This window comes from Anser brachyrhynchus (genome assembly GCF_964034855.1).
Source record: "Anser brachyrhynchus genome assembly, chromosome: 21".
In the NCBI taxonomy this organism is placed as follows: domain Eukaryota; kingdom Metazoa; phylum Chordata; class Aves; order Anseriformes; family Anatidae; genus Anser; species Anser brachyrhynchus.
The window spans coordinates 7,353,755-7,365,884 of NC_137714.1; the positions used below are offsets into that span (position 1 = coordinate 7,353,755).

The 12,130-nt window shown below is 49.4% G+C and overlaps 1 protein-coding gene across 3 annotated transcripts in view; it reads left to right on the plus strand.

The window, feature by feature from the left end:
* Positions 1-12,130, plus strand: part of SKI (SKI proto-oncogene) — a 135,847-nt gene that overhangs the window by 18,522 nt on the left and 105,195 nt on the right. For 2 of the 3 annotated variants that reach the window (XM_080564451.1, XM_080564450.1), the window contains 2 exons: positions 5,521-5,616; positions 9,987-10,908. In XM_080564451.1, coding sequence (XP_080420577.1) covers positions 9,997-10,908 — 912 coding nt within the window. In that variant the 5' untranslated portion in view covers positions 5,521-5,616; positions 9,987-9,996. Of the gene's footprint in view, positions 1-5,520; positions 5,617-9,309; positions 9,870-9,986; positions 10,909-12,130 lie in introns of those variants that run through there. The other variant, XM_080564449.1, reaches the window with a different exon arrangement.

A 12,130-nucleotide genomic window follows, 5' to 3' on the forward strand; every position in this document is an offset into this window, starting at 1 on the left:
ATGAAACTCCATGGATACAGGAAGGAGCAGGGTGGGTAAAAATAGCTAAATGAAAATGGTATGAGTTCCAAGAAATGAACTCTCCGAAAAGAAAGAAATATATGTTCTTGCTTAAAAACAGGCAGAAGAAGTTATATGTTTTTACGAACCATTAGAAAGAATGAAGGAGGAAAGAAAGGGGTGAAAGTTGCGGACTGCAATCTCTCCTTTTTTCTCCAAGCAAACTCAAAACTTTGTGTTGTTATACACATTTCATCCAAATTCTCAGTGGCTTGGTTCCCAAGAGAGAGAGAACACTTTTTCAGTAAAACCATCTCATCAGAAGACCTTGGAGGCAGTTCAGAGTTTCTGGGCTGAGCACATGCATGCACACTTAGGCATACAGATATAAAATCCACTCCCTAACCGATACAAAACACTACTGATGGTTGTTTGAGAAAATGGCCATAACATATAGAACAGTTTACTTTGCAGGATTTAAATGTGTCCAAAGCCAGCAAACAAAAAGATTGAGGTCTCTTTTTTTTTTAATACTGAATTGTATATGCTTGTGTCCCTCCCACTGAGATTCTTATCTATAAAACAGAAAGCTCTTACAACAAAAACAAGAAAGGAGAAAATCAAGCAATTTACTTGCATTTTTTGGTTGTTGTTGTTGATTTCGGAACAGATGGTAACATATCACAATGGAAGTTTTATAAAAATTTCCATCTTTTAACTTTGAGTGCAGGCCTTAAATTTTTCCCTGGTGAAAATGTGGAGCGTGAGTCATTAAGCATGCTATGCTCTGTCTGCATGGGATTTTCACTTACTGCATTCAGAAAAGTCAGAAAGCCGTTCCATTACAGCAACTGAGTTTTTTTTTTTTCCTCCACCTGGGCAAACGGCCAATTCCATCATCTCGGGCTCAGCAGTAGGAACAAGGAAGGTACAGTCTGAGGAAGGGTTGTAATGCACAGACAATGGGAAAGTCCAAGAGCAGGAGTCGATTTCCAAAGCTCAGACAATTGTCAGAAGAAGTTGCCTGAGTTATGATTTCTCCAGTCCTGTCTGAATTCACTCATGTAAGTGGTGGCCTGGTTAAAGAAGGCTTGGGCCTGGTTTTACAAATGAGAGGTTGCATTGCCTGCAGAGTGTTCAGCACCCACTGCCCCTAAATTATCGTTATAGGGACGGTCTAAATGTAATCCTTGTTGGGACTCTGTTTGAAATTTGGCACTGATTGCTGTGGGACAAATAAGGCGCAGAGGTGCTGCGTGTGATTTTCTGCAGGTCTGCTGATTTGACCTTGGAGAGCTAGAGGAGTTCAGCCTCTCCAGTATGTAATGCTGCTCATCTTAATGAAATTATGGAACTTTGCTGGGAGGATATAAAGGGATTTTTACATTGAGGCTTCAAGATATTTGTAAAATCCTGTGGTCTCTCCAGGGCCCTGACAGCAGTCTCTGCTGCCTAGGCGTTAATATGCAGCATCTTCCTGAGGACTGCGGTGCTCCTCAGTGGTATCAACCTGCTGTTTCTCCTCTTGGTGTTTGTAACACACACAGATCAAAATTGCCTTGGAGAAATCAAATCAGGGTCTGAAATTTGCAGTTTGGCATTTCCTTCGTGGCATCTCAGGGTGGCATCTACACCCATTTGGGAGTGGGGATGTTGAAAAAGGCATGATATGTGCTGCCCCTGAGTTACATTAGTGAGGGTGTTAGAAATGCAGAAGGATGGATGGATGGATATGGATGGGTGGATGGATTTCTCATCTTGCAAGGTCCCTGTCAGATTAGTTAATTATTCTCAGCCTTTGTGATAGTTACTGACATCTAGAAGGGAGGTGAATGGCGTCTCGTTGGATGGCAAGAATAATATAGAACACAATTTCCCCTGAAGAAATAGCTTGCATACCTTATATAATGAATGAGCTCATTTTGCCTGTGTTTGCCAGAAACAATAAAAGTTAGAAAATGTCCCAGTAATTAAAATAAAGTGTTACGCAGATTTATGGTGAGAAATGTGAAATGTCAGGCAATTGAGTGCAGCTCCACACTCACAAATAAGCTTCACATTCGTTAGAACAGGTTGCATTCATTACTAAGAACAGTGTGGGTCCAGTGCTAGCCCCAGAAGGCAATGAATGGTTTCTCCTGCTCAGGGAAAGAAAGCAGAGGGGAGGGAAAGGTGCCAGCTGGCATGTTAGCTGATGGATTTGGGGTCCTAGTGGTAATGCTGCAGTATGCACGGTACAGACATGATCACTGCTTCAGCATGGGTTTTGGATTACACAATGGATAGCAGGAAGAAGGAGAGGGTGCCATTCTCAGGCCTGCCACATGCAGAAAAGGAATCTAGCAGAAATTTTGAAAAAGCTGGATATGGAAAAGGGAAATCTAAGCGAGGCCAGCCCCTGCTACCCCTCCTCTCAGAGTCACTGAGTTTGAATACAAAAGCTGTACATACAAGCTTATCAATACGAGTTCATTCCTTGCTTAAAATAATCTTAAACCCCAATTATTCCAGAGATGATTTTTTAGTTTGTTTGTTTGTTTGTCAAAGGCAACATAAGACAAGATAATTGGGTCGGATCTATGTAGGCACTCTGCCTGTAGACATAGGGAATATTGAAAGGGGAGGGCTGTTGAAAACAGAAGTGAAACTCACTGAAAGGCTCCCGTGCCAGCCCTTTTGGGCAGCACCCTTGCAAGTCAGGCTCAGACATTGCAATTGGCTTTCTGCTGGGTGTAGCTACAAAGGGGCAGGTTGCTGAAACGTCCTTCTGCTGGGATACTGAGAGCTGCTGCCTTAACATCTCTTGTTTCTAGCCTTTGCACTCCTCTTCTCTGAGACAGCTAATTGAAAAAGGAAAAAATGTGAAATGAAAATGCTTTACGTAAGAACTAGCCTGACAATTTAAGCCTAAAATGCCTGGAACCTAAAATGTAAACATCTTTTCGTGTAAAAGAGAATGGGGCCATGTTAAGTCGCAGACACTTCAGTGAATGCCAGTGTTATGGAGGACTTTCGTTACCTGAGTCTCCCACACTGGAGGTGTCTGAGGTGTCCAATTAAAAAAAAACAAATAGCCTGTCTTGCTCACTGGAGCACGAAAGAGGTCTTGCGGACCAAAAAAAAACCACACCAAAAAGCACACACAAAACATGCCGTTTAGCATTGAATTCTCTTCTCACATAAATTTCATTTAGGAATAGTTCTAGGAATATAAATGGAATTTTGTTAGGAAAAAATACTTATTAGATTAAAGCAGTTGATTTGAATTTGATAAAAGATTTGGGTTCTGATAAAGGTCTGTGGGGTGGCCTTAAGCCAGTTGTATACCATCTCCGTTCCTCAGTGCCACATCTGTAAAATGACAGTATGAATGTTTCTTTTTCAATATGTGCTTGTAAGAAAAATCTCATTATGCTAATGAGGTTTGCATATGCTTTAATCACAGGTTCATTCAGAAAGCCCATAAATAAAATAAATACGAGATGAACCCTTGAGAACTTGGGAGAGAGGTGTAGAAATTCCAGATTTTAGGACAGCGTGTTCTGAATCACTGAAGTGATGATGCAAGCACTTATGCCCATAGAGTGTCTAGTGCTGCGTGTTATTTATAGGAGACACAGGCCTTTAAAATAAGTCGCAGGTTCATATGTCAGACCAGCGGATAGAAGATCACTTTTCAGCAGACAGTAGATAACATAACTTTCAAGCAGACCGTGTGGCTCATTCCCCGCTATGGTTTTGGATCTTAAACTGTTGTAAGGTACGTAGCAAAGCCCATGAGAAGAGATGCTAAAACCAGGAGCCTTCATGAAAGCCCTGCTTGCAGATAATGAGGTGTTACGAGTCTTTCTAGGAAAGGAGCACTTAATCATATCAATGTTATTTTCAGAATACGAATACTGTGAAGATGAGAAATTATCTTAAAGATGGAAGAGATTTCAGAAAAAGATACACGAACACCCTAGAGTCTGTGACAGGCTACTGGGGAAAGAAACGTTTGGCCTTAAAGTTGTACGTGGGCTTCAGGTGAAATGGAAATGAAGCAGCATTAATTGTACCGTGGTGCAAGTTGATACATGCTAGTTGTAGAGCCCAGCTCTGTTGCCCTTTTACTCACCACAGCAGCTGCAGCAGATCAGATCAGTATTCCCACAGCTTCTCTGCATGATCGAGTGTGTGTGGGAGGGCAGGAGAGGGGTGTTAACCCACTTTGTTTTGGTGAAGCTCAAAGCTGAGGCTTTGCTAATCAGCAGCTCCTGTAGTGCAAGGTTGACACGCTCGTTTCCTTTGATACTGATTGCTTTGGGATAGACTAAATGAGATACTTTGCCCGAGTCTTAGGTTTGACTTTGTCTGAAATGTGTTGATTTTTCTTCCCCAGAGTGGTGCCAGTGACTGCTTGGTGATATCCTGCGTGAGAACTGTGCTAGGGAGAATACTGAGGGCGAACGCTAACAGCTCCATTACTTTTCTTACAGGAATAAGGTTATGTCTTGGTATCCTTATCCCTTCCTCTGCTGGCTCTATGCTATGCCTTGTTTGCTTACTGCTGGGCGTGCTGAGCGGCTAAAGATCTGTGTTAATATAAATGACAAAGTCTCTGAGTGACCTACCGGGGCTATCTTGTGAGCTCCTGTGGAAATCCCAAGAATTCCAGTTTGTGTGTCCCTTTGACTTTTTCCAGTAAATTATTTCTTTTATTGGCAGTAGCAAGCATGACTCTCTTTTAAAATGAGGTGTTTGGCAGCATCCACTGGGGCATGTAGGTACAGTGTGTGGGTAGGAGGGGCAGCCCTGGGCAACATACCAGGCAACTTGGGGCGAAAAAAATCGAAGAGATGGAGAGCTCTTTCATGTGCTTGTAACAACACCTTACCTCTCCTGTATTTCCTAGGATGTCTGACGGTTTCTTGCCATGTAAATGGGAATTACAGGTTGCAAGCAAATCTTATTTTAAGCAGATCATCCATTCGTTACATGTATTAGCCATGGATATATGCCCATTAGTCAAACTTCATGAAGACTCAAGCCAGTTCTTAGGTTTGGTGGAGTCAGACAGCTTTTGTTCCGAATAGCCTGCTGAATCGTGTTAGCGTGCTAGCTGCTCTCCTGGCCAGCACGAGGGACTTCTGAAGGAAAAAAGAACAAACAATCCATCAGTTGCCTTAACATGAGCTAAAAGGCTGAATCTTATACTAGGTAATTTATCCTCTAAGGATGAGAACTAGAGAGGAATATGAGCTGTATGTGGGTTAGGAGGTTCTGTGCTTTGCAAAGATGTAAAAGATACAGAAGGAGACAGGATAGGGAGCTGAGCTGGACAAGAACTGAGAACTCTGAATGGAGTTAGGAAAATAACAAAAACGGCTTCTGAATCCATGGGATTCTCTGCTTAGTGGTGTCAGAACCTGCTATGAACATGAGAAAACATCATCAGTTAGCTGAGCTAAGACCATAAAGTACAGCATGACTAGCTGCCGTCACTGAAAAGATCAAATATTAAACCAATCTGTTTTGCAGAGAGAGGAGAAGCAAGACCCAGGAGTGGGGCAGTATTCTGGAGAGAGGTTGCTTTAGCGTCTATGCCCAGGTCACGGATGCCAAAAAGGGAGGAAGGTAAGAGCTCCTCTGTTTTCTGTACACCTACTTTGTGCGTGTGCCTCAGAGTATGTTTCTACCATTCCCTAATTCTGCCACTGTGATTTTTTTCTTCGGTTTATTCCTTGATCTTGAGTTTCTCTCAAACTGTACGAGACTGTATGTGGCACAGTCAAGCTGGTTCTGCCTCGCAGGACTGAAGAGGCCAGCCTTGCAGCTCCCTAGCCTTTGTGGTTCAAAATATACAACCTCTGAGCTCTGCTTCCCATGTGGGTATTTTCACTGAAACCACAGAGCAAGGCTGGAGTGGGAATAACCTGTGACAGAGGAGGTCTGCTTTTCTGTCCCCCCTTCATTTGCACCCAACCAGACTTTCAAGCTGCTGAGCAACTGAAGGTAGAGACGCTTTGTGATTGCAGCCTTCCAACATGCATTGGATTATCCTTTTAAAATGGTTGCCTTCAAAATTTGGCTTAAAGATGTGAATAGCAGAGCCTAGGTGGCTTTGACTGTTACTATCCTGTAGCACTGCTACCTTAGATAAATAGCTACAAATCATATATCTCAAGTTGCATTTTTTTTTTGATAAAAAATCAAATAGTTGCTTGTTCCAATGATTTTTAAAAAAGGGAATATTTTTGTTGACATGGGTTTGTTGCTGACCTCCTCAGATAGTGAATATTTTGTTTGGTTCATCTTGAATATCAGTGATTTATGAAACTTCTTTTTTCTTGTGACTTTCTAGATGATTTTAAATTCACTTTTTTCAGTGCAATTCTAAGAGAAATACATTTAAAAAGTGGTTTCTTTTAAAAATAAATGTTTAAACATTTTTTACAGCCAAAAAGGTAAGAAATTGATACACACAAATATTTTTTGTGAGCGGAATCTGTATGTTGATGAAAAAATGAAATCCTTGGTTGAAAAAGACTGCCCAACTCTCAGATGAGTCCTTTTCATTGGAGAGTATGAACCCTTATTCTGCAGGTTCTGGATAGTTTGGCACCCTCCAGTTTCACTGTAAGGGAAATATCAGGGAAATCACTGACCTTTCGCAGAGGATCTCTAAAGGAGGAGAGGGAAGGAAATATCCTAGCCATGCAGAAATGCTTCTACTTCGGCACCTGAGCATCACAACTAGAAATTAATATATCCAATACAAACACGGAGAAATTAGATGCTTGCTGCTGTAAAGAATTTACCATCTAACGGAAGCTACAGTAGGAATTTGGATGGGTCACATCTGCACCATGCTTTCTTTTTTCACTTACTTTCCTTCTTCGCTATCGGCCCTTCCCAAACGTTTTGTCAAATAGCTGCAACACGCCGCGCAGTCCCCGAGAGTCCCCAGGGCTTCCTGACCGAGCAGGCATCTGAAACCAGAGGGGGGCTGCTGTGAATTTGTTTAGAATATACTTTTCATAAGCGTATGTAAAAATATACATAAACATGCTACCTTCTGCTTGGGGAACACGTAAAGGGTGGGACTAGATACTTGCGAGAGGCACCGAGATCCACAAAATGAAGGCGATGTGGAGGTGTGGGGGGAAATGAATCGCCTGTTAAATATGGAAAATGGAGTCTGCTTTTTGTTCTGGGCCTTTGGAATCTGTGGGTGGATTGGAACTGGCAGGCAGGGAGCAAACACCCACCCACCACAGGGCTGTGTGGTTCAGAAGTTTACAAGAGTGTTTGTGTTCCAGGAGCTGTTGGCCTTGAAGCCAATGGAGAGGGGGAGGAGAAAAGGGAGAGAGTGAGAAAAACACTGTGGTGTTGGGGCCCTTCCTCCGAGATATTTTTTCCCTTCTTGTTTCTCCAGCTAGAGGGCTTTGGAACGGGAGCAAGACAAACAGTTACTGGGGGAAAGATTAATAGGATTTTAAGATGCACGGCGCTCACAATCCGTCATCGGGGGAGGCAGAGCCTCCAGAAACCACTGCCACCTTAATCCCCAGTGACAGTGCTCCTCGCTCCCCCTTCTCCTGCCTTTCTGCTGCTCAGTCCCGCAAAGTCGGCGGGATAGAGACAAATGCAGGCTTTGCTGTATTGTTATTGCCCGAGCTGAAGACTGGTTTCTGTCACGCCGTGAATTTAGGTTCAGAAGCTGCCCCTCTAATTGGTTGCCATCTGAGCGCTGCAGATACAGAAACTGAGGCACGCAGGAACTGAACAACTTGCCCAAGGCAACAGGAAGTCTGTGGGAGATCTGGGAATAGACCCCAGATGTCCCGAGTTCTCTGCCTTAACCACAAGACCATCCTTCCTGTCGTTTTGGTAGTCCCCTCTGCTGCAGGAATTCCATTTATGAATCGCACCCATACGCCGTCTGCTGCATGACCCAGTGATTTACTGGCATAAGAGGCAGTCGGAAGGGAAAAAAAAATACCTCTTAAATTGACCTGCAGTTATCACCGTCCTTTCTTTTCGTAAGGTAAAAGAGAAGGAGTCAGAGGGGAAAAAAAAACACAACAAAACCAAACCCCCAGCATCCAGAAGTAAGAGGCTTTCCCATTACCAAGCAGACTTCCTGCAAACGTTAATTTTACCCTAACAGAATCAGGGGCTCCGTGCATGACGGTTGAGTCTATCTGGGCATTTATATTTCAGTGAGCTAAAAAAAAAAGAAGACAAACCGAATTAAAGCCATCTAGGGAATTATTCTGCTGCTATCTGATGATGGTCAGTGTGAGTGCCTTATCCCTAATGGATTGGGGGGTATCTGCTGCTTGTCAGAGCCGGGGCTTTTCTTAAGGCAAGGCTGGACGGTGGGAAGGGTTTTCTTCGTAATAAAGCCTGCTGCTTGGTTTGCGAGTGGTGGAATGGGTGGAATGTCGTGGATGTGCTCCATATTATTAAAGGTGATAGGAGTAATTGTAGAGAACGTTACTGGCAGTGATTCCTAACCAGGAGCTCTTTGGTTACCCCCTGAGGGATGCTCCCGGCCCTGCTCTGGTCGCCCCGTGGCAGCGGGGCCCGCCTGGCCTCCAGCGTTAGGTGTGTGTGGAGTTCGGCACTGGGGGGGGGGGTCTCAAGCTTCCACGAGCGGATCTGTAAATCCACGGGCGAAACACCGTGCGGACACAAACCTTGGCTTCTCTGCGAGTCAGGCCGTGAGGCCCCAGGCGATGGCTCAGCCCCGTTCGGTTCCCCCCCACCCCCGGTGCTCGTAGCCCAGGCCGGGGCGTGGGGGGCTCCCCTCGGAGGCGCCTCTTCCCCTCACCTGAAGGGGGCTCCAGCAACTAGGAGCACCGCCAACCCCTCCGGGCTGCCGAGAGGCCTCCCCAAAACCCATCCGGGGGGGGGGGGGGGGGGGGGGGGCAGCAGGAGGGGCTGGGGCCAGGCCCCGGGGCCCCGCCAGGGGGCGCCGCTCCCCGCTCCTTTCCCCGCCGGGCCCCCCCCCGGCCCCGCAGCGCCCCCGGTGCCGCCTGGGGGGGGGGGGGGGAGCCCGTCCGAGGGGGGCGAGAAGCCCTCCCCGGTGCCCCCCCCCGGTGCCCCCCGGCTCCGTGCCCCGTGCGGCCGCCGGGGCTGTGCGGGGGGGCGGCGGGCGGCGTTCCCGGCAGGGCGCGGGGAGCTGGGCGCATTCCTGGCCGGGCTCGGCGGCGGAGGCAGCGGGGGGAGGAGGAGGAGGGGAGGAGGAGGAGGAGGAGGAGGAGAGGAGGAGGAGGAGGAGGCTGGGCCAGCCGCATGAGCTCAGCTCGCAGGCACTCGCAGTCCGCGCCGTGCCGGAGGAGGAGGAGGAGGAGGAGGAGCGGCGGGGATGTGCCGGGCAGGCCGGCAGCCCTGAGGGGCCAGGCGCCCTCCTGCCCACCCAGCCGCCGCGCACCCGGGGCCGCCTCGGTTCCCCGAATCCCGCCGCCCCCCCCCCCGCCCAGGACCCAGCTTCCCTCCTCCTCCTGCTGCTGCCTTTTTTTTTTTTTTTTTAATTCTCCTTTCCTCCCCCGCTCCTTTCCTTCCTTCCTCCGGGCGGCTATGGACAGGCGGGGGAGCGCCGCAGAGCAGCAGCCGCCAGCGCGCATCTGAGCGCGGCCCCGAGCCGGGGGGGGGCCGGGGGGCGCCGGGGGCCGCTCGGATGCAGGCCGGGCCGGGCCGGGTCGCCCTGCTCCGGCCCGCCAGCACCGCAGCCCCGGGGGGGCCGAGATCGTGACGAACCCGGCGGGGAGAGAGGAGAGAGAGAGAGAGAGAGAGAAGAAAAGAGGCACGCGTCCGCCGAGGAGCCGCTCGCTGCGCGACAGTGGATTGCTAAAGCCGCGTGGGAAGGAGAAAAGGCGAGGGTGGGTTGGTTTGTTTTGTTTAAAAAATTTATTTGGGGGGGGGGGGGAAATCCCTCGAGTGGATTTGTACCAGCGTGGAAGATAACTGGGGATTTTTGTTGTTTGTTTTGGGAATAGAAACTAAAAAATGGAGACTGTAAGTAGAAGCAGCTTCCAGCCTCATCCAGGACTGCAGAAGACCTTGGAACAGTTTCATCTGAGCTCTATGAGCTCCCTGGGTGGCCCTGCTGCTTTCTCAGCACGATGGGCACAGGAGATGTACAAGAAAGACAATGGCAAAGACCCAGCGGAACCCGTGCTGCATCTGCCCCCCATCCAGCCGCCTCCGGTGATGCCCGGTCCCTTCTTCATGCCCTCGGACAGGTCCACGGAGAGGTGCGAGACCATCCTGGAAGGGGAAACCATCTCCTGCTTCGTGGTGGGTGGAGAAAAGCGGCTTTGCTTGCCCCAGATCCTGAACTCGGTGCTCAGGGACTTCTCCCTGCAGCAGATCAATTCGGTGTGTGACGAGCTGCATATTTACTGCTCCAGGTGCACTGCTGACCAGCTGGAGATCCTCAAAGTCATGGGCATCCTGCCCTTCTCCGCTCCCTCCTGCGGGCTCATCACTAAAACTGATGCCGAGAGGCTTTGTAACGCCTTGCTTTATGGTGGCACCTATCCTCCCCACTGCAAGAAGGAATTCTCTAGCACGATCGAGCTGGAGCTTACAGAGAAGAGCTTCAAGGTGTATCACGAGTGCTTTGGGAAGTGTAAGGGACTCCTGGTACCAGAGCTTTACAGTAACCCCAGCGCAGCCTGCATCCAGTGCTTGGACTGCAGGCTGATGTACCCACCTCACAAATTCGTGGTCCACTCGCACAAATCCCTGGAAAACAGGACTTGCCACTGGGGCTTTGACTCTGCAAACTGGAGGTCCTACATCCTCCTCAGCCAGGATTACACTGGGAAAGAGGAGAAGGCTAGGCTGGGCCAGCTCTTAGACGAAATGAAAGAAAAATTTGACTATAACAACAAATACAAGAGGAAAGCCCCCAGGGTAAGTCACGCCTTTAATTCTTGTTTTAAATAGGGGCAGGGGGGGAGAGAAAGAGAAAAGCAATCTTCTGTAATTTCGCTGACGTCGACGGGTGATGTGTTACCGCCGGGTTTCCTTGTAGGGTCGGTGAGCGGTCTCATCGCCTTCCTCGATCTCGCCACGTGTGCTGGGGGGCCCCTGCCCTGCGCCTCTGGCAGGGGCTGCGGGGCGATGTGTGGGGTTTTGCGGGGGTTGGATGTGGAGCCTGATCCTCGCGACCCCTCGCTCGAGCAGGAAGCGTGTGATTTCGGCTCAGAGGAGCTTCGGTAGGGGTCAGGACAAGGAAGGAGCCGGAGAAAAATCCCGCTGGGTGCTCCAGCCCCAACGCCGAGCCATCTGCTGCGTGCCTCCAGGGAGGGAGGCAGGGGCTGGGCTGCCTAAACGCTGGTGTTGGAACACAAATGGGGCTGCTGCGAGAGATCCCGGCCGTCATGCAGGCTGCTGGCGTGCGGTGCAGTGCAGGATGGGGATGGAGAAGCGTGTGCTTTTAGGGGATCCCGGGGAGCCCCAGCTCGCCATCAGCCGGGCTTTTTTGCTGGTTGGGTTGCGGGCAGGCTGGGTGAGCGGATCTGTGCGGGGCCAGCTGCAGCAGCTGAGGGCACGCCGTGCCGGCCCCAGGCCAGCCAGCCACGGCGGATCGGCTTTTTTAGGCGGCCTTTGTTTGCCTTTCGCTCCGAGCTGGATCCCAGAGGTGGGGGGCCGGGATCCTGCGGCTCTGGGGCCAGATCCTGCCTCCTCCATCGCAGGCTGCAGGAGTTGTCCTCGGTGTGTGCCAGCAGTGGAATGGCAGTGACACAACCCCTGACATGAGAAGCAGCGTTTAAAGCCCACAGAGAACGCTCGGTAAAATCCCTCAATTAACTTCACCAATATAATGTTCAACGTGCACACCCGCTCGGGCTCCGACACAGCTTGGAGTTGAAAACCAAACACACGGGAGGCTTGTCGGGCACCCGGGGCAGCAGCTTGGGCCCCCCAAAAAGGACCAGACCCCAAAGACCAGCCCCAGCTGCATGCAGGTGCTCTCCAGGCCTGCTTTTTAGCCCCGTTTCAGCCCTTGTCCCTCCTCCTCCTCGTCCCGCCCGGGTGGCAGCAGCCAGAGGCTGCGCGGAGCCCCCTTCTCCCCGCGGCTGGAGGTGGATGTGTTTTTATGGCCTGGCTGCTCGCCGGCAGTCATGTGCTA